Source organism: Vidua chalybeata, chromosome 2 (assembly GCF_026979565.1).
Source record: "Vidua chalybeata isolate OUT-0048 chromosome 2, bVidCha1 merged haplotype, whole genome shotgun sequence".
Taxonomy (NCBI): domain Eukaryota; kingdom Metazoa; phylum Chordata; class Aves; order Passeriformes; family Viduidae; genus Vidua; species Vidua chalybeata.
The window spans coordinates 94,689,666-94,715,774 of NC_071531.1; the positions used below are offsets into that span (position 1 = coordinate 94,689,666).

Below are 26,109 nucleotides of genomic sequence, written 5' to 3' on the forward strand. Positions count from 1 at the left end.
TTAAAACTATCTGTCAAAAGAAAACATGAGATAATTGCTATAATATGCTAAATAATAATACATAAAATAGCTAGAAGAAAATGACAGCCAAATATCATAATCCAGCCTAATATTTGCAGAGCTTGGATTTAGGATCATAGGACATGTTGTCCACAGCAAATGAGGATAACTCAACTCTATATAAAGAAGAGATTGTGCTACCTGAGTTTTTTCTTATGACAAATTAAGCAATGTGAACTGGAAAGACTGCATAAAGTATATAGCTAGTGGGTTTTTAATAGCCCTGTTTAAATAGGGCTTTTCTTCGTAGCATGGGTAAATCCTCCATATTCAAATTCCGTGACATTTTACAGATTATGTGGGGAAGTTTGAAAAGTGTCACTCAAAAGATAGATGGTGATAATAAAAACCTTTGAAAAGTACAATTTTATTTGCACAGAACAGAGTAACTTTAGACATTGAAAAGGAAAGGGAAATGCAAAGTTTGTTTTCCTTTCATTTGCTACAGCAAATTAGATGCTTTTATGCTTTTTATGTTGGAAATTCCATGTTAACAACTACAGATTAGCAAGGATGTCAGAATTTTTTTTCTTATCTGAGCTCCTGAATAAAATCAACATTGCCAGAGGCTCACATCCTAGGTATGGTCTAAATTTACATGAAATATCACATTACAAATGTCTGAAGGTACATGTCATGGATAATTCAGTTCATATGGGCAGCCTTTTAGGCTCTAAGGAATATGCAATCAAGTCTTTTCCCCAAAGGAATTTGGAGTTTCTGTGAAAAATACGCTTTAAGTTTTAAAGGAACTCCTGTATGGATGGTATATAATTTGTAGGTTTGGGTAAGAGCAAAAAGCACTAGTCTGTGTTTTCAGAATCTTTCTTGCACTGTAACTTTTATTATATTTTTTTTCCTAGTAACACCTACTGCACTAAATTAAAATTTAGCTTAATTTGAAGGCTTTCTTTTTTGTATTTCTTATATAAACCATAATCACACATCCAAGCACTTGAAAAAAAAATTTCTAAATAATCGATAATAAACATATAATGATTTTCACTTTTCCTAAGATAGGCTTTTTTATTTGGAATTAGTCTATTTTTACATAAAATGGATGAAGATGTGTTATGTTTGACAATATCTGTGCTTGATTAGCTGGTCTTTGTTCCCTCAGCCGAGTTGAGTATGTCACAGCTGTGTTGCTGGTGGAGTGGCAGATTTCTTCAATAAGCCATGCAGTATTAGAAAAATGCAACAATTTTTGCAGTGTAGTTCATTCCTACATCAAATTTAGATTTCAATTACTTTTTTTCATATTATTTTTTTTCCCTAACCAAAACACTACAATAGTTTCTAATTACTTCCAGATCTTTTGCAGATTCTTCTCTTTGGGGAGACAGCTTCTGAAGAAATTGAGTAGTTGTGTCCCAAAGGAGTTTTATCTCATGCCACTTGTATTTTTCTGTATCTCATCTATTTACAAGGGAAATTAATTTTCTTAAAAAGAAAATACTGTTTTATTATTTAAGTCATCTTGTTATTCAGTCTGTTTAAAAATATAATTACTATAAGGATAAATGTCTCATTATCCTAAGTGGCAGAAAAAATTTGGAACATTATCAAGAAATTGGTCCCACTCCAAGGAGAGGTGTAAAAACCAATGAACAAATAAAAAAATACCACAAAAGATGTGCCTGGCTGGTGTAAATTCAAAGGGAATCCTCAGAGAGGAAATTTGATAGTTTTTTATCTCTGAGAATAAAGACCCATCAACCAGGCACTGCAGGGATTTTGGTAGACACCAGCACATCTAGATGTACATTCTGCTTCAAAGTATAGAATAGCTCTTCAGAAACTGGCAATTGTTCAACCCAGAAATCAAGGAAAAAAAAAAAAAAGGAAAAAAAAGGAAAAAAAAAATCTTTTTCTGGTCCCACTGACCAGAAAAAGCCTTGAAATGTGCAATTCATATAGTAGAAGCACAGTGCACAATTCTTGATACTAAACATACTGTATTTAAGGCTTTCTGTAAGACTTTAAGGGGGAATTGTCCAGCTCTACTGTGCAGAAACCTTTTACTTTTCATTATAGATTTTCCTTTTTGAAATATTTCTTGTCTGTTTGCTCCTGTTGCCAATATTAAATTCAACTTTAATTATACTTCTTGATCTCTCTCCAGAGGTATTCCTAGAGTTCTCATAGTGTATAATTTTTTCTTAAATAAGTGATAGCCCTTTCAGAGTAACTGTGATAGTAGAACAGTTACAGAAGTGTTTGCTATTTGTCTTTTTGACACCAATTGCAATAGGAAAGGCTGAAGATAAGTTAAATAATAACTGCTTCCCTTAAATCTAAGGAGACAAAAACCCCTGCAACTTAATCTACTTAGGAAATTGTTTGATATAACTTCAATGATGAAATTAAGGTTGGTTATGCAAATTCCTATGAAGATATAATTTTTTAATCTCTCTTTTCCTTTTCATGAAAAAAGTTGGGTGTTTTACCTTTGTTTGTGTTTTCCTAATTGTTCTGTTTCATTATCCACTGTCTCTGTTTTTATACTAGTGCAAATAGGAGACAACTCTGCATATAATATCACTGCAAAAGTCTGAATTAAAATTTGATTTTATAGGGGGGAATGATGCATGGACATACACGTGCAAACATACAGAAACTTGTTGTTTCAATAATCCTTTTTTTCAGCATATCTTTAAAACATTTATGCTGACAAGGTTCTGTATCTGCTACACTACTTCCATCCTACAGCTTCTTCACTGCTAGCACCACTTTCATACCAGTGCTGATATTTACAAGACTAACTTACATGTGAAAACGGCTCAGACATTTGTACCCTGGTTTAGTGACTCTTTAGCTAAGAGCTTTGCTCAAAAGCCACCAGAGCTACTCAAAGAAAAGGATTCAGGATTGAAAAATTAGGAGCACAGAGGAGAAAAGAGAAAACACAGCTCATGTTTTCATGGCAGCAAGCTATAAATTCAGATATCTGCATCTAATGGAATCACACTCTTAGGCTACAGTTTTAGTGGTCAGTTTAGGCTTCTCTCTGGCCAAGATCACACTTGCAGATGTATCATATCTTCTCCATGCCTAGCTCCATATTACTGCTTATCCCTTTCATCAAGATACGTAGTGGTAGAAACAGCCACATCAAACCAAAAATGAACCCTGAGTAAAAAAGTTATTTTTAACTGATTATGCTTCTAAGGTAGCCATGAAACCAATAGCTTATAGCATGTTGCAGATCAGTGACTGGGGCTCTAGGAAAGACAGTCTGTGAGACTCAAGAAAAAAGAAAGGGATTTTGGCATTTGATGGAAGAAGTTAATATAAATGAAAAAAACACACAGATTTTCATATGCTGGACAAGGCACTAGAAATGTGTATGAAATTTTCATCAATGTTGCTCCAAAATGAGGCTTTGTATCTTCACATTTTACCACAGGCTCAAATTTAAGTTCAATAATCAAAATCTTTGTAGGTGAAGCAAGTACTTTCTATAATATTCTCATCCTATTTATACTACATAAAGGTCAATCAAGAGGGAAGGAATATTTCTTCTGTGTCCTTATGCCGTACAAATATGGTACGGCTTAAACACATACTTAGTTTCTAATGTTGATTTTGGGCTCTTCTTAATCCACCACACAGCCTATCCACAAATGGATTGTTATACACACTTAGTGTAATTTCCTAAATGAACTCTAGTACAAGCTACAGGAGAAACCAAAATATTTTCTCTTTATCTGTTTGTTGTTGGTTTTTTTTTTTTTTTTTTCCTCTAGAATTAAGTGGTTTTCTGGGGAGAGGGTTTTTTGCATTTTTTTTTCCCACCCCCTCAGCATTTTTCACCTGTTTTAAGGAATTCTGGTATATGATGTAGAAAACTATTTTCCAAAAGATAATAGTTTTTTATTACCTTTTTTTTTAATATATGCTAAAGGGGTATCAGAGGATTTTCTTGCATTGTCCGTGTGTAGAATGTCTTCCAGCTCCATCTGTCTTCATCTTTTGATCATCTGTTTCTGATAATCTAACTTTCAAATGGAAACCATTAGTATATTCTTTCCTACTTGTTGAGCGATTTTACTTTCTTCATCATTCTGTGAGGTGTCCTTACAGATTTCCATACATTTGGAAAACTAATTCTGTCTTTTGTTTTTGTAATAAGCAAGATGTTTTCTTTTCTATCTTATACCAGAGTTATCAAGGGACTTCTGGCCCTTTCTCTTGCCTGTCCTTGTCAGAGTACTTTTGTCAAAAAATATTAACAAATACACACCAGTGAGATACTGATCTGAACAACTTCTGGATTCATGGCAAGACAGGCACAATCAGTAAAGTGTAAGAATCAGCCTTTGTATTTAATGTGTCAAGGTGTCTTCTCCTGACTTCTCTATAAAGCTGCATACACAATTGAGAAGGATCTGAGACTTGGAGGAAATACTTAGAAAGTCAGAGTTGGTATTTCTTGAAGGGCTGAGAAAGGATACAAAGCTCATTATTAGGGCCCATCATTAATAATAAATATACCGTAGCTTTCAGGGGATTCACTATAATGGAAACAATATGAGGAGTACTTTTCTGTACATACAAAGATTTATTTATTTATTTATTCATTCATTCATTTATTTTGGGAAGACTTCAAATTAGTTATTTGTCTCTAACATCAAAGAGTGGTTGAGTAAAAAGTGGACAGGCATTTAGGATAAATTGCCATACATAGCATACATGTTGTTAATAATAATTTTAGTGTCTCTTAATTGAAAAAAAAAATTCCAGTCAGGAGGTGAGCTCTAGAAGTCATGGAGCTATGTGTATCTTGTTGCACATATATTCTGCCTGTATTAGAAAATATGCAGAATTTCTACAAGATTATGAAGGTTAATTTTCTAAATAAATTTGGGCATTTCCCTAGTGTTGTTTGAATTATATAAATGTTTTTGCAATTGTAGGGTTTTTTTTTTTTTTTTTCTTCCACAATACCTATGAAATGTTCCTCTGGGAATGTTTGACTTCATTTTCAAGATAAATTGGGCAATTACCACAGGTGATTAGAAAGGCAATGGGTCTGTGTGTTTCCAAGAAAGCGAAAAATTAACGTATTATTTAAAGTCAAGAGAATAGAGGAAAAATGAGGCTGTAGTCTTGTAAACTGCAATCTAAAACTTTCTATTACCTTTGTTTTATTAAATTCATATTCACGTAAATAGTGTTATGAAAGTTTCACATTCTTTTCCTTTCTGGGATTTGGCCAGAGGCCAGGGGTATTCCAATACTTGCAGATTTTCCTTGCAGGAGGATGTCGTCAGTCATTCTGCAACTTGCTTATTGTGGGAAATAGTCACTTTTAAAATGTATGACCAATTACAAAAGCCTAAAATTGATCCCAAATTTACTGAAATAGTAGACCAAGAGTACATTTTTTTAATCCTCTATCAGCAGTATATATGTGAGTATGAGAAGCATACAGGCAGCATTACTGTAATTCTTAGATCTGATTCTCATTCCAAACAATAATGCGAGGTTTTCAGACTCCAAAATCTTTAGGTAAATTCTTCTAGGACTGGAAGAGAAATTTATATGATCTTAAAAGCAGTATAATCATCTCAAAAAATTTATGAGACTGTGTCGTGAAATCAGTTTTCCTGTTTTTACCTGCTTTTACCTGCTTTTAAAGGACACTGTTTTCTGCCATAAAAAAAACCCACAAAACATTTCTTACATGGGGTAACATTTCTTTTGAATATTTCCTCCTAAATGAAGTAAAGCAAGTTATTGGTGATTTTTGTATTGGAAGTTATTGGTGATTTTAGGAGGTAACTCCGCAACATGGAGTTGAAACTCGAGCTAAATTACATGCATGTTGTGAATTGCAAACACATTTTTATAGTTTCCATTTCCTTCTCCAGATGAAAGCTAGCACCTGTTCTACTCCATATAAGATTTTTCACTAAATATATTCAACGGTCTAGAAAGAAGAAAGTTGGTATAATAGATTTTCGTCTGTCTCAATAAGTTTTAATTACAATGCAGTGATCAAAGAATTGAGGTGTTGACTGAGTTATCAACATCTTAGACTAGAAAATTCACTAAATGTTCAGTACAACAAAAAAAATTAACCTTAATTTAAGACATGGAGAAGAAATAAGTCCAATGAAGGTACAATTGATTGACACAGTAGGACCTGTAGTTCAAGGAGAATTCTAGGATTATTACTATGCCAGGTATCTCTCCATTTCAGTAACTGCACTCCTTTGAGAAACTTGAAATTTTGAACACAAATTTAGACTTTCTTGCATAAAATGGAAAGGGTGAGAGAATTCTGATAATCACAATTCCTTTTTTTAATAACTATACTACATTATCACAAGGTTTTTTTAAGATATGCTCTAGACATCATGAATAAAAATTTTAAAATTGTAAGCAAAATATTATTTGGAAAGAAATATAAACTAAAATAGGTTCTTAACATACCAAGTCTAATTTTTCCTTTTTGACCCCTCCACTACTTTTTTCCAGTGCAAATTTTCCATTATCAATTTAAGATGCCTGGACTGTTTTTTCCTTTTTTCTTTCTTTCTTTTTTTGTATGTGTACTGGAGATTGGAGAATTTTAAAGAAATAGAACTTGGAAAATATACTCAAAAGTAAAAATTGTAATGATATCAGAGAGTAAATAAGTTTACATCATGTTTTATAAGAAAACAACTGAATTTCAAGCAGTACTTGTACTGTGTTATTAATCTCCTGTTCTCTGCATGAAGAGACTTTGTAACACATTTCAGTTTGAACCTTATTTCAAGGAGATGGTACTGATGCATTCTTTATGCATTGACACTTTTCAAGCAATGGCAGAATAGATTAGGAGGAGAAGTTAAGGAATGTGGCAATTTCCATTATCCTAATAATTTAGTACAGTTTTATGAATAGAATTTAATAGAATTTTGCATAATATTAATTATTTACAACAAAGCCATACCAGAAGTAATTGAACTGAATGTCTAAGGATGTTCTTATGTTTAGTGATTATGCATGAAGACAATTTTTTTCATTTCTTTATCAATAAAGTTAAAAACTAAATTTTTGTTCTATTTTTAGTACAAAGAAGTGGTGTCATCATTCTTGAACACTGTCAGTGTTAGGTAGCCTCTGAGTCTTCTACACCCCACCTTGTCGAGTCATCCTCACTGCCCTACCAAGCAGGATCCCCAAGGGAAGAAAGAGCCACGCATTCTTGTATGGAAGTAGTTGTCTCATACATGATTTTGTCAAAGGCTTTTGTTACTTCAGCATGTAGACACCACCATCATTTTTGAGGCATGGAAAAGGCTTCAAGTTCTTGCTCAAAGGCTCAGAAGATTCATGGTATGAGCTACACCAAAGCCACATGAGATGTAGTCTAGTCATTCAAGCACTTAGCTGCTAATAACCACATGACTATGCTGTGATTCCATTTGACTGTAGCATAAATCTTCCGACTATGGTCCCTGCATCCATTTCATTTGGTGTTTGTTTTTCAGCTTCTTGCATTTTGGGGTTGAGAAAGATTCCTTTGGAATCCAAGAGAATATAAACAAACTTGCTCCACATCTTAATCCAGTTCTTAAAGTACATGCGATGACATGAATGGCCGTTGCAAAGGCAACTCTAGTGCTGACACTGAAAAATTATGTTTTCAATCTATTCTTTGCATCTTTTAAAAACAAAATGGAAAAAGAAGGAAACCAGGTGCTTCTTCACATATATAGGTCATCTCTTGGATCATTAATCTGTTTGTTAAATTATGCCTTAAAGTGATATAAAATTGTGGCAGTAATGATTATTCTCTTATTTGTGGATTAATGGAGGGTTGAGAGTCTTTAATAAACCTTGTAGTAGCTACTTTGTAGTGAATCAATGCATGAACCATGAATCCTAGTTTCTTTCTAGGTTCTGCATTGTTATGTTTTTCACTAGTTTTCTGTAGATAGTTGAGCAAGTTTCAAACATTTTTATCATGAATAATTACTTCAGATAAATTGTTGAGATTTTCCACCTATGGGGATATAAGAAGTTATTTGTTTGCTTCCATATAGATATCTTCTTAGTGGCTTTTTAGGCAATTTAAGATATCTCACATAAAATCCAGTTAGCCATTTTGGATGTCCTGCAGAATCTGAGACGCTTGCACTGAGCAGGAAGATCTCACAAAATACTTGCAAGAATCTCTTGGGCTTTTTCAGACACAGGTAGACCCTCTTTTTAAAAATTTAATTAGCATCTTTCCTTTGAAAACCTGTCTTAGGAAGCCTTTATTCCTTTCTCCTCTCTCTTTTCAACTTCTTTCCTGACTGCAAAGTCATAGCAGCTGTGGTACACGAAAACATCTCAAAAGAAAATGCTGATAGTGGTTTTTATAGTGTACAGTAAAAGGCTCTGATAAAAAAAAAAAGCTACACTTTAAATACTATCTCCAACACAGACTTTTGTTTCCTAAAATGTCTCAATGTGCCTGTGTTTAGGTAATAGACTTCTTTCACTCTTAGTTTCTCAGAGTGATTTTCTACTCTACACAGATGATTTAACTGCTCCCAAAAGTGATATCATTAGCTTCATTATGAGCTTGGATTTTAAAAATAACAAAATCAACAGCACTGAAGAAAGGACCTGTTACAATGGTTTTCTAACTCATAAGCTAGAGGCTTGGGTGCTGATACTCTGTCTTCCCTAACCAGGAGTTACCTGCTCAGCCACAGGTCAAGAGAATGTTCAATTTTTGCGTATTTTAGTAGCTTGCCTTTTATAAACCAATCATGAGTATTAGATTGTTGTTGTTGGGTTTTTTTTAAGATGCATGACTTGGTCAAATCTGTAAATTTGCATAATCAGTATAAAGCACTTTGCTGATCAGTGACTAGTGTTCTTTGAGAAATTTTCCTTATCTATGCAAAGCCATCTTTTTTTCACCCACATTAGGGAAAAAGAATTGTGAATTTTGGCCTGATTTTTTACTCCTGGAAAAAAAAAGTAAATTAATTTATTAAAGGAATAGTTCTGTAACTGTAACTCTCTACTACCCATTGACAGCACGTAGTCTTAGTCTAGGAAATCTCTCTGTAATCTAGCTAACGTACTTATTTTGTTTTTCATTAAAATGCAGAGGAAAATTTTGTTGCTTTTAAAGAAAATTTTTAAGGAATTATTGCAAAAGAAAGTAATCTTTACTTGCTAGAAAGAGAGATCAACCCTTTTTCATCTCAAGTATCAGAATTCTTGATGTGATAGAAGCAGTAGTTTTGATGACAAAAGCTATTTGTGATGCATTGTGAAATTTCTCTTTAACTTAGCAGTATATGAAGTAAAATCCTCTTAAATTTAATATCACTTAGGTGGTTTAGATTAGTTTGAAATTTCATCTTGGAAATCCATGGTAACAGTAAAACAGTTTTAAAACATTAGTTTGTTATCATAGTTTGTTTTCACTTATAATCAGAAAGAAGCAAAAATTGAACTCTCTGAGGATGGATTTTACATAGACTGTTGCCTGTCCTTTATCATAAAATGTGCAAGGCATAGCAGTAAAGCGACATGAAGAAGGTACTTTGCTGCACTAATGTTCATTGGGTGACTGCATGAACTGCAGAAACAAGATGCGTTATTCTCTAGACAAGGGGAAACTAAAGCTGGCTTAAGAGTGAAAAAGAAGACATGACAACCTGAAATTTATTTGAAAATCTGAATGAATTACAGTTTTTAAATGATCAGATAATTCTTTTGATGTGGGGGGAGTGTTGGGGGGAATTAAGAAGTTCTGCCTGTATTCAATCACCTTAGGAAGTCACTAGGGTCAGCTTCAAAAATGTGGTTTAAAATCCTTGGGTTTTGATCACGTTATGTTTTATCTTCTTAGGAATGGCAAAATTCCATTCAGAAGAATGCAGGACTTGCATTTATTGAGCTCATCAATGAAGGAAGGTAATGAATTTTAAAGCTTTTGAAAATGTAGTCATTTTGCATTTATTCCATTGGGTGATAATACTTCCTCACCATCTGTTCCAGAAGGATTGTATAAAGGCCATGTTAATTAAGAGTTTTATTGTATAGATACTTTATATAGTAAATATTTAATTTTTAAGTGTGTAAATTTTGAAAATTTTGTTTATTGACAGAAGGAAATAGAATTCCCTTGAACCGTATATAAGTTTAGGGTTATTTGAGAATTGAACCACCATTCTCCAGAGTAGCAAGGTTGTTTTACCCAGACAGTCCAGGGACTGTAAATCTGTAAAACCATCTGCTGCTCCATCTGTTTTAGGAGCATAGCATTCATTTTACAGACATACTTCTCTATACTATAATTTCATTATTACTTTATCTAGAATTTCAGCCGATTTGAGTCCTGTAAACCACACATGACATTATGTTTATATGATCTGCCTTGATTTTGAAATTTTTTATGAAATTTTTGTATCAATCCTCAAGTAATTTTAATTCTATGTGTTCTACTCTGTGCATTGTTTCTCAGTACTTCTTGCCAGCAAGCTGGGAAGCAAAGGGATACTCTTTGGCCCTTCTGGTAGGAGAGAACCCAAGACAAACAAAACCTCTTTTGCAGTGTGTCTGATTTGTATTGGTCAATACATTAAATCCATTTGCATCTACACATTTTGTTATGTGCAGCTAAAAAAAAAAAAAAAAGAAAAAAAAAGCAATACACCTGTTGAAGAGATATTGTCATTTTATGTGTGATTTCTTTTTTTCACCAATGATATCTCATTACCAAAGTGAAGTATCAAATCTTCTCTTTATTGTAGGATATTTTTTGTCTAGCTGATATTTCGGTAATTAAATCACACATTTATTTGAAATTAAATTTAGAAAATGTCAGAGTATAAAAATACAGGAGTATGCACATCAAAAATAAAAGGAGCGTGTTATTACCCAGTATTTGTGTGGTGCAAATTCTCCTGGATTCCCTGTGCACACTGAAGTTATAGTGCTATAAAGCAGTAGGAAACGTAAGTCCCTCCATTGGAAATTCTTCTTGCTATGAAGTGCAAATATGAGTTTGTACACCATAATAGGGCTCACCTGAGTGGGTCATGTACTGTACATTGTACAAGAAATATTACCTGGCAACAGGTTAAATAATTATAGTAATCTTATGTTTTTAGATAATAACATGCAATAGCATTTGGACCTTTTTTAATTTTCTCAGCCAGGATATTGAGATCAGATATTATTGCATGCTCACTATTGATAAAATGAACATTCTGAGAAAACCCTATATCTGCATATTTTTAGCAGTCAGGTTTTAAGATACCAGTGGACCTTCTAATCTCCTCTAACAAAGACTTTTCAAAAATAAGTATCATTTAAGAACCACTCCTTAAATCCAGTCATAGGAATGTCTAATCAAACTGCCCTTGGACAGTTCCTCCCTATACTTCTCTCAGAGAGGAGTTTTAGAGTAACTGTGTGTGTGTTGCTGGAATGCTCTTCTTTGCAATCAGCCTGTTTGTTTTTAATTTCCCCTTTTGGGGACAAAGATAACAATCCTTTAACTGAAAATTGTTATAAATATTTATTCTGCTTAATAGCTAAACTTGTGAATGCAATTCATCAATCATAGCTAGAGAATGCAATTGTGCAGTTGTCAACAATTAACAGGACATAAACAGTTGATGAATGTGCAGCTGAATTAAAGTGCTCCCTAGGATAACCTGAAATTATAAACTGGATCATTTAAAGGAATCTAACAAAGGATCTTTATAATTAAAACAAAGCAGGGTTAATGGGATGTAAAATTGCATATAATCGCTGTGCAATAATGATTGAATTTTAAATTATTAAAAGCAAAACGAAGACTAAGAATATTTTGAAGGACTTTCTGGGTAAGATTTTGAGACCTGGGAAATAAATCAAAAGTTTTGAGAAAGCTTTTTCTTTTGAATGTGGATGAAAATATTTAGATGTAATGTGAATGTCCACAGTTTTAATATGTTCAGCTAGACATCTATATTTTAAGATATGGATGCTCTAAGGTGATTTCTGAGTACCTAGCTCTTGTTATTTCTTCTTGAAATTATTTAAGTGCCTTTTGGATCTTTGAATGTATTAGAAATGTTCTTAAACAAAATATTTCAGTACAGGTATAGTTTAAATAATTACAAATATATTCCTGTTACTTTAACAAACTACATTTTCATTTTAAATTGGTTGATTTATGGTTTCTGAGGTTTTTCAGTATAGATACTGCTGTTTTAGGAAGATCTGGATAACACATATTTTTGGAATTCAATACAGAAACACTGGTACAGTTTTCTAAAAATAGAACTGTTGTAACAGCTTTTAGTGTAACAAGAAATCTGACTACAGATTTTAATTAATTCTTTCAAGGTATGTAATACACCTGAAACATTTAGTGATATCCTGGTTATGATCTTGAACTTTATGCTTCTATGTAATCAGTCTCCTGCTATGAATGTGTGATGTTGAGGGTATCACACATGTCAAGAGCTTCACTAACAGCAGCTTAATTAGGATTTCAGATTTACATTGGGGTGTACACATAAGCAGGCTTCATAATTTTAGAGCTGGATGCATCTGCAATGTTGGGTGTGAAAGGAGACATGAAAAGACTTCTTTAGGAATGACATGTGAGGGAGACAATGGCCCACATTTAAGTGGAGTAGTGATGGATGAGGTCAAAAGAAAATGGCTGCTCACTGACAAAAACAAGGGATAAGAGCACCCACCTCAAATACATATGTATACAAATGCATATGTCTTGGGCAACTAGGAGTAGAAATTACTCCACATGAAATCACAAAACTATGACATCATTGGGAGGAATGAATAAGATTTGGTGGGACAGCCTGCACTGCATGACAGAAGTGCTGCACAGACAGTTTCCTTGGAAAGGTAGCCAGAGAAAGCAAGGAGGGAGTGTTGCCTTCTTTGTGAAGAAGCAGTTCAGATTTTTGAAGTTCTTTAGTGGCACGGAAGATAGTCTGGTTGATAGCATGTAGGACAGAATGAGAGGAGAGTCCAGAGGAGAGTCACAGTGATGTTACAGACCACTCATTTAGAGTGAGGGAAAGGAAGACACATTCTCTAAACACCTTGAAGTATCTGGATCACAAATCCTAGTTGCCCATGAGGGCCTTTAACCTTCCTGACAACCTCTGGAAGTGCAACAAGGTGGGATGCATCTAGGGAAGACAATTACTGAAGACTGCTGGGGATGACTTCTTGATACATGATGAGACAGCTAAGACTGACACACAGCAGGATCTGCAATTTACCAGTAGGCAAGAATTGTTTTTGAATGTGATTAATTAATGGCACCTTTACCTGTACTTGCCATGAAACAGTGGTGTTCAAGGCCCTGAGGGAAGTGAGGATTGAGAGTAGCAGAATGAGTGCAAATTTTAGTCTATTCAGGAAATGGGTCAGTCGGATCCCATGGGAGGTAAATGTGTTCCTTCAAGGTAGTTCTAAAAGGTGTCAGACTTTTAAGTACAGAATTATCCAAGTGCAGGATCAGGAAAAAAAACGTATATGTAGCAAGAGAGTGGTTCAGCCAAAAAAAGAAATTATTATAGAACTCTGATGCAAAAAGAGTACACAGGAGGTGGGACTCTAAGCTGGCTAGAAAGGAGGAATTTAGAAGTGTAAACACATGAGAAATATTGTCAGGAAGGCCAGTAGTCAGCTGGAAATGAAACTTGGAAGAGATATCGAGGATAACAAGAGCTTCATTAGTAGGCTGACCAAGGGAAATGTCTTGTTGTTGAATGGGGTGGATGATCTAGTCACAGATATGACTGAGATGCTCAATGCCTTATTTGCCTCCATCTTCATTAAATTTTATCAAGGCTCTGTCTTTAGTGAAAGGGTTCAAGGAGGACATCTACCAACGGTGGATAAGGTTTGAGTCAAGAATTCCTTGAGGCAACTTGTCCCATACAAGCCCATGATACCTGATGGGGTGCATCTGATGGTTGTGAAAGTCTTTGTGAGGCTGATCACTGGTCCAAGAAGTCAAGGAAATTGGGACAGGTTACAGGTGCCTGGAGAAAGGCATATGTTACACCCATCTCTAAAACAGTCCTCAAAAGCCAGGGAAAAGCTTGTCATTTTTTCTTCTGGCCCTTGGAAGACCATGCAGCAAGTCCCTTTGAAACACATTCTGGCTGCTTGAAAGATAAGTTAACTGAGAACAATCAACATGGATTTACAAAAGCTAAACCATCCATGGCCAACCTGTTTGCTTTCTATGATAAAAAAGATAAAACAGCCAGATTTGTGGTCACAGGGGTAACAATGAACATCATTTATCTTGACACTGGAAAGGTCTCACAATATTCATGTACCAGTTAGAACTCTACATTCTGAAGTGATGGACAACTAAATAGATAAAAGACTTACTATTTAAACAGAGTCCAAAGTTTGTGGTTAAGTGGTTGTACCTTACCTTAATGTTTTTGACAAGCAGGATATCTCAGGGATGTATCCTGCTTAAGAGATGGATTTTATAGGTCATGACCTGTTCATCTTTCAGAGCTGAATTACTATTCTCATCATCCATTTCCTTCCCCCATTATGCTTTCTCAACAGTCACCTCTTTAAAGAGATGATCTTGTTCCTTTCATTTAAATATTTACCTTTACTTTTTACATTTCTTCATTTTAAATAGAAGTAGTCTAATTCTAATATAACTTTAAGGCAACATGAGCCTATATTTAATTTCAGATTTAAAATGGTAAATGTGCTCCTGTAGTTCCATCTCTGTACCTAAGTGTGCTTTCTGCCTTTAGCCATGAAAATATATATTTTAGCATATCCATCTACATGGACTTCTGAGCATACTTAAAATTCACAAGAAGCCATTTTCTTTTAAACCTTGCTTTGTCAAAATATTTTGAAAAAAATAACAGGATGTTTAAATAGTCTGGAATTCAGTGTTTCTTTAAATTTTGATGAATTCCTGATTCAGTCCTGGAAGGAGGCTCATAAAGATTTATATTCTTTCCTTGTTACGTCAACTTGGATTGTGGGGTAACTACATTAAATTTTCTTTTGGACATCCTCTGTTGCCATTTGGAAATTCTGATATGTTTGGTTTGTGGTAAATTAGTTCACAGCCATTATTCACTGTCTGCAATGCTTAAATGTTCAGGCATGTGTTAAAAGGCATATCTATAGTGCCACTTGCCATATTTGATTTATGATGTGTATCTGCAGTTGGGTCTCTTAATAGCTATCAAAGAACTGATTTAGTAGTAGGGTCCAAAATGGATGCTGCTCCTTGTTTCTCTTTTGTCCATGATCTTGATTACAGGACAGAATGGGGACCTGACCTGAATCATCCAAGAAGGCAAGATATTGAGTCATCAGACCATATGGAGTTCAGGGCTACCACATGCAAAGGATTCTGGACTGATGTGCAAAATCCAATATATTCAAATACAGACAGAAATTAACACTGGGGAAGCAGTAACACATATAAAGCATAAATAAGAGCAAAAGTGTTTGATTATTCTGCCTTTGACAGATATAACCAAATTCTGCTGCTTTACTGTCATCTTCACCAAGTGTAACTTTTGATTGGAGGAATCCTTTATTAACTGTGGCTGTTTTATGGAAATTTACCCTACATACCATCTTCCTTTAGTAGAGGATCCCTGTCATAGATACTTCTGTAAAAGAGGGCACTGAATGTCTGTATTTCTACTCCAGCTAAAGTGTGAGTTTGTGTCCCTTGTTTAGATGTGCTTGTTCATAATCTCATATTCCTTACTATAGCTGTCCTTGTCCTAGCTCCAGACAAGTAGTTTGTGTTAGACAAAGTGTACATTGTTATGGTAACCATCTGTCTACTTGTGGGGTCAGTACACCTACAGTTCTTAGATTTATTAGGGGTTTTGAGGTATTCTTTCTCCTTCTAGCATTGCCTGATCATATCTGAAAGTGGAGGCTGAGATAAAGGCCTAATCCTGAAATAAAGGCCATCTCAGTTGTAACTGCTGGTCATGCATGTTTACTGGGTAGTCACTATTACAAAGAGACAGGTTCCTCTTGATTTAGAAAATTCTTCTGCAAAATAACAAGTCTTTATGGGAGTGGAACAGATTCTTTGTAGTCATCTCTGAGTTTTATTGAATCTGTTACAGATTCTGAGACATTTCTGAAACAATTATGGTTAACCTCCATTAAATTTGTCTTCTCAGTATGCTTATGTTGTAATTGAATAGCCAGTGTTTGCATGCTATAATTTCAAACTTTTCTCTAGGGTATTCTTCATCATTGCTGTCTTGCAAGAAATGAGACCTCTGTGTTAGACATTACTTTGCAAAGTTTATAGGAATTTACTTTCAAAGATTCATAGGAGTACTGCATCTTGTGGAACTTCAAATTCTTCAAGTTAGACTAGTTTATGAACTATCTTACTACAGATACCAAGTGCAATGATAGGTTTCATTTCTTATGAATGCTATTAAAAGTAATAATTGTCAAAACAACTGTTTGATGAAAACATGGCACATTTCCAGGCTGTGGTTTTTTTGGTTTTTTTTTTTTTGGGTTTTTTTGGTTTTTTTGGGTTTTTTGGTTTTTTTTTTTTTTTTTTTTTTTTTTTTTTGTTTGGTTTTTTTTTGGGGGGGGGTTGGGGTTTTTTGGGGTTTGTTTGTTTGTTTTGTTTGTTTGGGTTTTTTGTTTGTTTTTGTTTGTTTTTTTTTTTTTTTTTTTTTTTTTTTTTTTCTTTAATAGAGCTATGGGCATATGATGAAAGTAAGTCAGAGAAACATCTGTTTCCCTGGACATGTGAGTTGGCAGAACTTCAGGAATGAGTAGAGGAAGCAAGACCTTAGCTAAATTATAACAAATGTTCATTTGGTAATCTTTTTTGAAAATTGCTGTTTGGGAATGATCTGGGATTTTTAGTTTGTTTAAAATAAAGGAAAGACTGGGTAACGTAAACTCAATCCTTTTGTCTAGCAGCATAAAAACTACGAGCGCTTTCTCTCTGTGTGAGATTATTGCTAGGAACAAATGACTGCAGGATAGCAAAGCCAGGTTAGGATAGCTAGTGAGACAAAAATTTTCATCCTTCAATTCTAATAGGTCTACAAATAACCCCTCAATCCACAGTTAGATGTGTTGCAAGCATTTTATATTTTTTACGGGTTTCTAATACAGTTTGTGTGTAGTGTTATCACCATCTCTCTTTCCAAAACTCTAAAAAAGTTCTTCCAGGACTGGCTATTTATCTGACTGACTTCATGAAATGTGGTACTCCACAATCCAGCCTTTTTAAACTCCATTATCTGTAAAACAGGGGCTTCTGATTGGTTACACATACTTGTTCACAATTTCTTTTAACCTGTAAGCATTCTGGAATTCTAAAGTAACTTTGCTGAGGGCAGAATTCTGGAAAGCTAGATACATGGATTTAAAATAACTTCTTACCTACTCCCAAACAATATTTACGAATAACTCATATTTATGAAACTTGCTCTGGGTCCTGAAACTTGCTCTCAGTCTGGTCCTGCTCAAAAGTCTGAGATTTTTCCATTTTCAGGTTAAGGACACCCCACCATTTATTCCTACAGATACTTAAGCCTTGTCAGTCTTATTATGAAGTACCAGCTTATTTCATTTAGAGTTTTTCTGCCATATCTTGAGCTGAAAACTCCACAGTTGTCTGAACAGAAAGCTCATTTCCCTGTAGAAGGATTTGAGGCACAAGTGATTTCAGACTGCTTTGTTGATGGATTCCCTACTGAAATTCTTTTGATTCTATCTAAAACCAAGACAAACCTGTTTCCTAGTAAAGGAACTTTAACTGTGGTTTATAAATTTGGGGGCATTAATATAAATCAAGCTTGTCTGGGTGAAGAGAAATGCTAAGTTAGGTCCTGTTTAATTCCCTCCTTGTGCAGTAAGGATTGCCACACAAAGAGGAGATAAGGTTTTTTGCTGGTCAGCAGTTCTCAGTTGAGATCAGCTCATCTGGCAAGCACAATTGTCTTCAATACTGGTAGGAGTTTCAATGGTGCAGCTGAAGAAATGGTCACTCAGGGTAAAGCCAAACATTTTTCAAGGTCAATTTTTTACTTTTTATACTCAAGGCTTTTTTTTTTTTTTTTTTTGGTAAATCATGAATTGCTGGAAATGAGAGTAAAAAGTAGAGCAAGCCTGTGGTGAAACTTCTCATAAAACTCCTTAGCCCTTTGGAAGTACTACTTATGTAGAAATTTATAAATAGGACCAGAAGGCCTGATTCCTCACTGTCTCAACATTAATGTAGCTACTAGGTCTGTTGAGTGTGGTGCTTACTAAGACAGGATGAGATTTACAAGTGTGAATGAGAAATGTGGGTATAACTCAGTCACCATGATAAGGAGATCTCACTAAAGGACATGGATTTTTCTAAAGAAGAGTAAAAATTGGAAAGGTCTCAAATTTTAGATCACCCCTTTGTATAGCAATTATACATGCATTCTTGTGCCTCAAAAGTGCTTCTCAGTGGGATTGGTCACTCAAGTACAGGATGATGGTCAGTGGAAGATACAGATAATAGACTTTTCCCCAAAAATAGAATGCTGTAAAAAACTGTGGATGGGAAACCTGGCTGATGTAACCTGACAGAGATATCAATCAGGATATACTGGGTGGGTTTCAACCTGCATTAATATAAATGTTATACAGTGTAATGTACTATATAAATATTTTATAATGTAACAGTACATAGTGTTCATATTCTTGAAAATATATGCTAGAAAATATGTGCATCTTTTGGAAATGGCTGAGGAGGTAAAAGACCAATCTGTCACTGAAATTTTCTTGTGCAAAATCACAGAATAGGGAAAAACAATTCTAGAATTTCATCAGAAAGGGTATTTCCATTGAAGTAAAGCAGCATTATTGTTACTATGTAAATTGTTACTATGTAACTAGAATTTGTCTAGAATACTGCTGACAGTTTTGGATATGCACTTGCAGAAAAGGTAAAATCATATTATGATATTAGTAAAACTCTTCTTACCTACTGTTTTACCATTCAAGAAAAATCAGAGATCTGGTTTACTTAGGAATAGGAATACATAGACTACCAGAAGATCATCAGAAGGAAGGATGATGTAAATCTAAGGGCAAGTTTTGTGTAAAATGAGACAGTAAAGACTGCTGAAGAATACATTTGGATTGGAGAGGAAAAGGGTTTTAAGCTTCAGAGAACATTCCAAAACTGTGTGGGAGGCAAGTAACTCAATCACATTTTCACATAATAAAAACACATTTCAAGAAATAGATTTAATGAAAATGCCTTTCATAACCTAAAGGCAGTTTACGAAAGATTTTAAATTATGTAGTTGCCTGTTGCAATAAAGGAGTGAAATTGCTGACCTAGAGACCCTTGTTCTTTTCTCTTACTCTTAGTGTGGGAAGGGAGATTTTTAATTTTTTTAATGTACTGGAAGTCTTTGATATTACTGAGAGTAAGATTTCTCCTGATTTGGGATTCTTTTTGAGTAATTTGGCTTTATTTCCTTTGAGAACCAAAAAGAAGTTGTTGGCATTTTTTCTCAAGCCAAAAAATTATTTTGGAACTTTTGGAGGATTCTTTTTTTTCTAGTAAACTTAAGCCATGCATGTGATTGAATTATTCAGGATATAGATAAATTGGTTAGTATTCAAAGGATGGCAACATTATGATGCTTGTTCATCAGGTATAAACCTCAGTACACTGAGTAGTGCTGTGTCTATATAGATCTGAGATTGAGGGTTAGCTGGCTCTGCTTTAATCCAGTAAAGAGTTTTACCCTCCTTTACTTAGTAGGAATGTAGTTTGAGAATATATAGTATCTTTCAGTTAAAACTAAAAACCAATTCCAGAAATTATTGTTTAATAGACTTTTTAAAGTTAAAAAAGTAAGTTTCCTTTGACAAGTACAGCAAGCACAGAAGCATGTACTTTTGCAAAAACCTTTGTAAGACATTGCTTCTGCAACCTTGTAGTTGCTGCCTCTCAGTGATGACAAATTTAACTGCTTTAATTTATTATGCTTCTGTTTTCAGCCCTGTATTCTTGCACTTGCAAATCAAAACATCCAGGTCAAGGCTTCTTTCTTTAAAAACACAAGATTTTTAAATGATGGCCTGGATTTTCAGCCTTCCTTTTTTCAAAGTCTATCATTCTGTCAAGTGATTTTAGGACTAGCATGATTATTAATGGTCTTCTAGATGGAAAAACATAGTTTACCTAGTCTTTGAAGTTCTACCTTAGGTGCATACAAGTACCTAAGGTAAGTGAATCACAGCATGTCTCTTATTACCACACATTGATACCATATTATTTAATTGATGATACACATCTAAGAGGATGTGGCCTCTCTTTTGTGATAATCCTAATTTGTTAATGATCATACAAACAGTTTTTAATCTTTTTCTTGAAGCTGCAATCAGTGATAAATATGTGAGAGTGCATGAAGTAACTGGCAAGACACAGTTGAAATAATACTGGGATATCCCAGGTTACACAGGATTGTGTCCAGACAGCTTTTGAATTTCTCCAGGACAGGAGACTCCATAACCTCTCTTGATCACTTCCTGTGATCCACTTTGTGCCCTCTGCCCCTTGTCTTGTTGCTGGGCACAAGGAAGGATCTGTCCCCATCCTCCTGATATCCGCTAATGTTCATTCCTAATCCATATCTGAGGACAGTGCTACACTTACATCTTAACCATAAAAATATGAACACTTAACAGTAATAAAATTCTGAAACATATCTTCCAACAGGGTAGATAAAAAAATAAGGCTACATTTTGAAGACTGCAGTGTAGGCAACTTTGGTCTTTCAGCTTATAATTGGCAAAAATTTTTTTGCTTTAAAATAGCAAAGGGTTAGATATAATAAAAAAGGGTTATTAAAAACATGAATATCCACTGTGAAACCTTGATCCAAGTTTTTTTTGTCTTTATCTCTAAAACAAAGGCCCCAACATTTATGGTTTCCCCTGCCTTGTACACATATTAAATATTAGCCCAGGGTTAGTGATTTCTTTTCATCACAGACAGTAGAACAAAGGAAGCAAAAAAAGAGTTCAGATTTTTCTATGTTACAGGTGTAAGGTCTAGTAATGAAGACTTTGAGTTCTAATAATAATGAATTTTACTTGTGGTGCTTTTAACACCAAACACCAACTTAGGCTTGAATTTGCTAGAGATTTCACAGCCTTAATATAAGAAACTCTGAAATTCTTTCCCTGATGCTGCAAGAAGAAAAATCCCAGACCATGTTCCACTTCCAGAGAAAAATGGACGGTTCTTCCTGATCCTAAACAGACCTGTCAGATCATTGCATCCTGAGAGAGATTTACTCCCTGCTGATAAGAAGAGCAAATAATTTTTAATATAATGGCCAATCCAAGATATGGGCTGTAGGGACCAGAAAGCAGTTGGTTCTATTCTTGCTGCCCAAAAACACATGAGCATTTTTAACACAGTGTTGTTTATGCAATTTTGTTATGCACCTCATGGTATTTTGTGGTCTTTAGAAAAGTCTTAATGTGGCTGCCTGACATCCTCATTCTCAATAAACTCTTAATCTGTTTTTCCTCCTTTTTAAGTAAGATTTGTCTGTTTCTGATACCTTGAAAACATGGAAAAGCGATGTACCTTTCACAGTAGTGTTTGAAGAAATATATGAGAGATATTGATATTACTTTTCAATTTTAAATCTTCAGTAATGACTTTTTAAGACTGAAATTGGAATACCTCTATTTAATGTTTTTAATGGTTCAAATAAGAGTTTAAGCAATTTTCTAGATTTTTTTTTAATGACAGTGCAGTATTCATATTGAGGCTGCTGGAAAAATATACCCAAAATATATTTTTCCATAAAGAACTTTTGCCTTCAATAATAAATGGAAAACTTTTTTCCATTTAATGTGATTTTTTGTGCTTTCACAACGAAGAAAAATTTAGATTAAATTATTTTTTTATTTCAACTAATTACAGAATTTAATTACAGAAATTTCATTGATTTTTCCATTGTAAGTAAATGTGCTGAAATAGTTTATTTGAAATACATCAAATAAAAAGGCCAATTCTGATTTTTTTTATTTCAGATTATTGTGTCATGCAATGAAAGACCATATAGTACGTGTTGCAAATGAAGCAGAATTCATTTTAAACCGACAAAGAGCTGAAGATGTCCACAAGCACGCTGAGTTTGAGGTAAGCCTGAGAGCTGGTGCGTTTCTGGTTCTCTGTTTTCACTCAGTTGTCGCCTAGACTGTAAGTCCCTGCAATAAAGACTTTATTTTTTTCTTCCAAGGAAGAAATTTACATTGAAAGCATTTAAAAACTGGTTTTTAAAAGCTTTGGTAAATGTCAAGCACAAGGAATGCGTTTTATTTCTCATCTTGTCACTGAAATTCATAAAAGCATTTACAGCTTGAAGAAATGCCTTCATCAGAATGTCTCATCTGATATGGTAGACCTTTTGGTGCACAAAGAACTTTTCTGATTTTTTGAAAATAGTAATGCAAATCACCTTATTAATTATTTTTGTTGATTATTTACAACATTATGTATGAGTTCAGTAAAAAAGCAAAGCATATGACTTATAGACTTAAGGTATGTCATTAAAAATTATGAAATAGAAATGTTTTGTTGAATAGATTTAATATTTTAAGGTCATTTTCTTCAAACATTTTGAATTTTGGAGCACTTTAGAATACTTGCTTTTTATATAGTGAAATATGTTACTGCATATCTTTTTTGGTAGTTAGGAGACGTTATCAACAGTAGGATTGAGTATTGGAAGGTGTAACAGAGCAGCTGACTCCCATAACTCTTAAATGTCTATAATTCTTATTCTGAAAAGGAATCAACATTCAGTTGCTTTTTCATCAATGAGTGATACAGCATAAAATTTAAATTATGTTGCTTGAAGGTGATCCAAATGTTAAATCCCCTGTTTTTAAAATGTCTTCAGTTTAATAGGTTTACAGTTGTTTATACAGGATTAATTTTATTCCTATTAAAAAAAAAAGTCATGCAAAAGTAATGGAGTAAATTTAATACTTCATTTTTGACACAACTTTATCTAATATGGTTTTGCATTTTTATGGTGTTTTGTCCATTTCATCACTGGTTTTTATCATTTCTGAACCTGCCTTATGTTTGCATACATTTGTGTAGATGTAGGTATATATGTGCAGTCCTATATTTTCACACATTTTACTGCTCAAATGACCTAGCATTAGGATTGAGATTGACAGACTTAGTATTGATGATAATAAATAGCTATATCAATTTATTAATCTGTGAGGAAATGTCAACAAGCACCTGGTGACTAGAAATAGAATGCAGGAATCTTAGTTTTGATGAGGTTTTTATCTCCTTGAAACAGCTCTCTTAAATGTGCACTTTGATGTACTAGTTTTTGTGCTCCTTGACCTAGCTGAGAACTGTGAGACACAGAGATATCTGTTGTCATTCTGAATACACATAACCTTTACTTCATTTTGTCAGAGCAGTCAGCAGACACTTGTCATATGGGATTGCAACAACTGTATTACCAAGCTTATACTGGATATTTTGAACATCGATAAAATTGCATTTACAATTAAGTGTATGTCAGAGTGAAGTTTCATATTGCCTCAACAATAAATAACATTTGATATCTATCAGAGCATCATGCAGTAACCTAAGATGACAATGGACGATTGAGTTATCTGCTCTTTGAAGAATACATTGAGGTATAAGATCTGTCAGAACTCCAGACAGAATGAGAATATTCAATTAACTTCCAGCTTCTGTTAGCAAATAGGATTTAGAATATTAACTAAATTCCCTAAAGGAATAGCCCCAAGTCTGTCTCATTGTCTGGTAAAGAAACCAACACTTTTTTCATATATGAAAATTCTCATTAAATTTTTTGTAGGGAAAGACTGAGGTACACATTTTAGGTGAGTAAGTTTAAATCTGCAAATCATAAAAGAAAATTGTAAAATGTAGACTGTTTTAATGTGAAATTCACAAGTACTTAAATAAGGTGATAGTTAAAGTCTGAAAGAATGCTTTATATATTGTCTTTAATAATGTTGGGGATATAACTGAACATTTTATTATTCATCCTACTTGAAAGCAGTAGGGACAAAGATTTCTAGTAGTTTTCTGCTACATGATTGTACATCTGTCATTTTGTTTTAATAAACTGTATAGGTATACCTTCTGGAGTTTAGCACATGTTAATCAGTGCTCTCATCTAGTGAAGTGCATGACTATTTTATTTTATTTCTGCCCTTTAAACTTTAATTGAATCATTATGGGTGAAATTATTTGTTCCAAGCTGCACCAAGTTACTGTGTCTCCTGCATAGACCACAGACCAGCATCTAAATTTTATTCTGTGGCTCCAGTTGTAGTCACAGCCAGGAAAATTCCTCCCAGAATGGGTACTTCACAGTTAACTTTCATTTTGTTAACCTTTGTAATTGTTCAGGAAGAAAAATGAAAATTTAATTTTACTGTCCAATGAGCTGGTGAAATATTAACCTCATTACTAAGGCAGATCATTGTACTAATTGATGCCTCCCTGTACAAGAAGATAAATTGGAAAATGAATTAACCCTTTATGAATTAGTGTAACCATTGTTCTTTCCCAGATAGATTACTTGAAATATCTGTAAACACAATAGAAAGACCACTGTTAGAATCATACTGAATGCTAATGTGATCTGTACTAAAAAGGTAGTGTGCAGAAATATTAAGAATAAAATATAAAGTATGAGGTTAACTTAATTTTAATTGCTCTTTTGAATACTAGAAAATTAGTTTCTATTCAGCAGTATTACAGCATCAAGTGTTGGCTAAATGTTCTGAAATGGTGCACAAAAACTGTAAGTGCAAAAAATGTGTCATAAAAGGTACTTTTTAAATTTGCTATTCTGAGAGTATTCTAGCCTTTGTAATTTGTACCTAGAAAATTATACTTTTATTGGATTTATTTTGATTACTCTGGCTGCATTCCTTTTCTTTAGACATTTTGAAATAATTTTTGCAAGGAGGAGAAATTGAGTTTGAACTTAGCATGATTTTGAGTAAATAAATGGAAAAATATTTTCCTTATAATATATTAATTATATTTTCCTTATCAAACCAAAAATACACTATATAATTCTAGCAGTTTAGAAACAAACTCATGTGACGGTCAAGAACCACAGTATTTATTTTAGAGGTAGTTTTCTCTCAAAGGACACATGATGGAAATATTATATATTTTCAGTTTAAAAGATAAGTGATTTTTTTATCCATTAGGGTTTTTAGAATTGGTAGTATGTTATCAAAATTTTGCATATTGGGGATTGAGATAGAAAAAAATATAGTCATTATTTTTTTAGTTTAGCATCTGTAGCAATAATATTTTTTTTAAAATTTTAGGTGTTAATATAATTTAAAAATCAAAAGCAGTACATAATTTTTTCTTGTATGTTATCCTATGTATGTTAGAGGTGTAGTTTATATCTAAAAACATGTCAAACATTTATAAAAGAAAGGCTAAGTTTTAAGGCATCTCCATGACCACACATATGGCCACACCTAGATGTGTGGCTTAATGTTTTTAATTCCAATTCTGTTGTCTTTGCCCTTGGTATTTCAATTTTTACATGTTCTAACTGAGAACTTGTTCATGGATACTATACAGTAGTAGGACATTTCAATTGAATGGTGTCATGATTTAGAAAAAGTACTACAGAAAACTCAGTGTTCTCACCTAGACTCTCCTAAACCAGACACTGTTTGATCACTTCCCCACCCCTTCCATGGTGGTGTTGAGAACTGGAGGCACAGGAAGTGAAAATCACAAGTTGAGCTAAGAACAATTTACTGGAAACAGCAATGAGATAAGAAAGAGAACAGTAAGAGCAGCAATATTAATAACAAAAGGTATAAGACAAAGAAATTGTTTGCACAGTAAGTAAAACAATACTGGACCTTTTAGCCTGCCACACTTTCTCCCAGACCAGAGAGAGAGTTTCCCTTACTCCTGCCCAGGCAAGTGACATGAGATGGTATCAAATAACACTA

At 33.9% G+C, this 26,109-nt stretch overlaps 1 protein-coding gene across 2 annotated transcripts in view; it reads left to right on the plus strand.

The window, feature by feature from the left end:
• NBEA (neurobeachin) overlaps nucleotides 1-26,109 on the plus strand; it is a 454,830-nt gene that overhangs the window by 209,136 nt on the left and 219,585 nt on the right. For both annotated transcript variants that reach the window (XM_053932002.1, XM_053932009.1), the window contains exons 36-37: nucleotides 9,917-9,981; nucleotides 22,141-22,249. In XM_053932002.1, coding sequence (XP_053787977.1) covers nucleotides 9,917-9,981; nucleotides 22,141-22,249 — 174 coding nt within the window. The remainder of the gene's footprint in view (nucleotides 1-9,916; nucleotides 9,982-22,140; nucleotides 22,250-26,109) is intronic.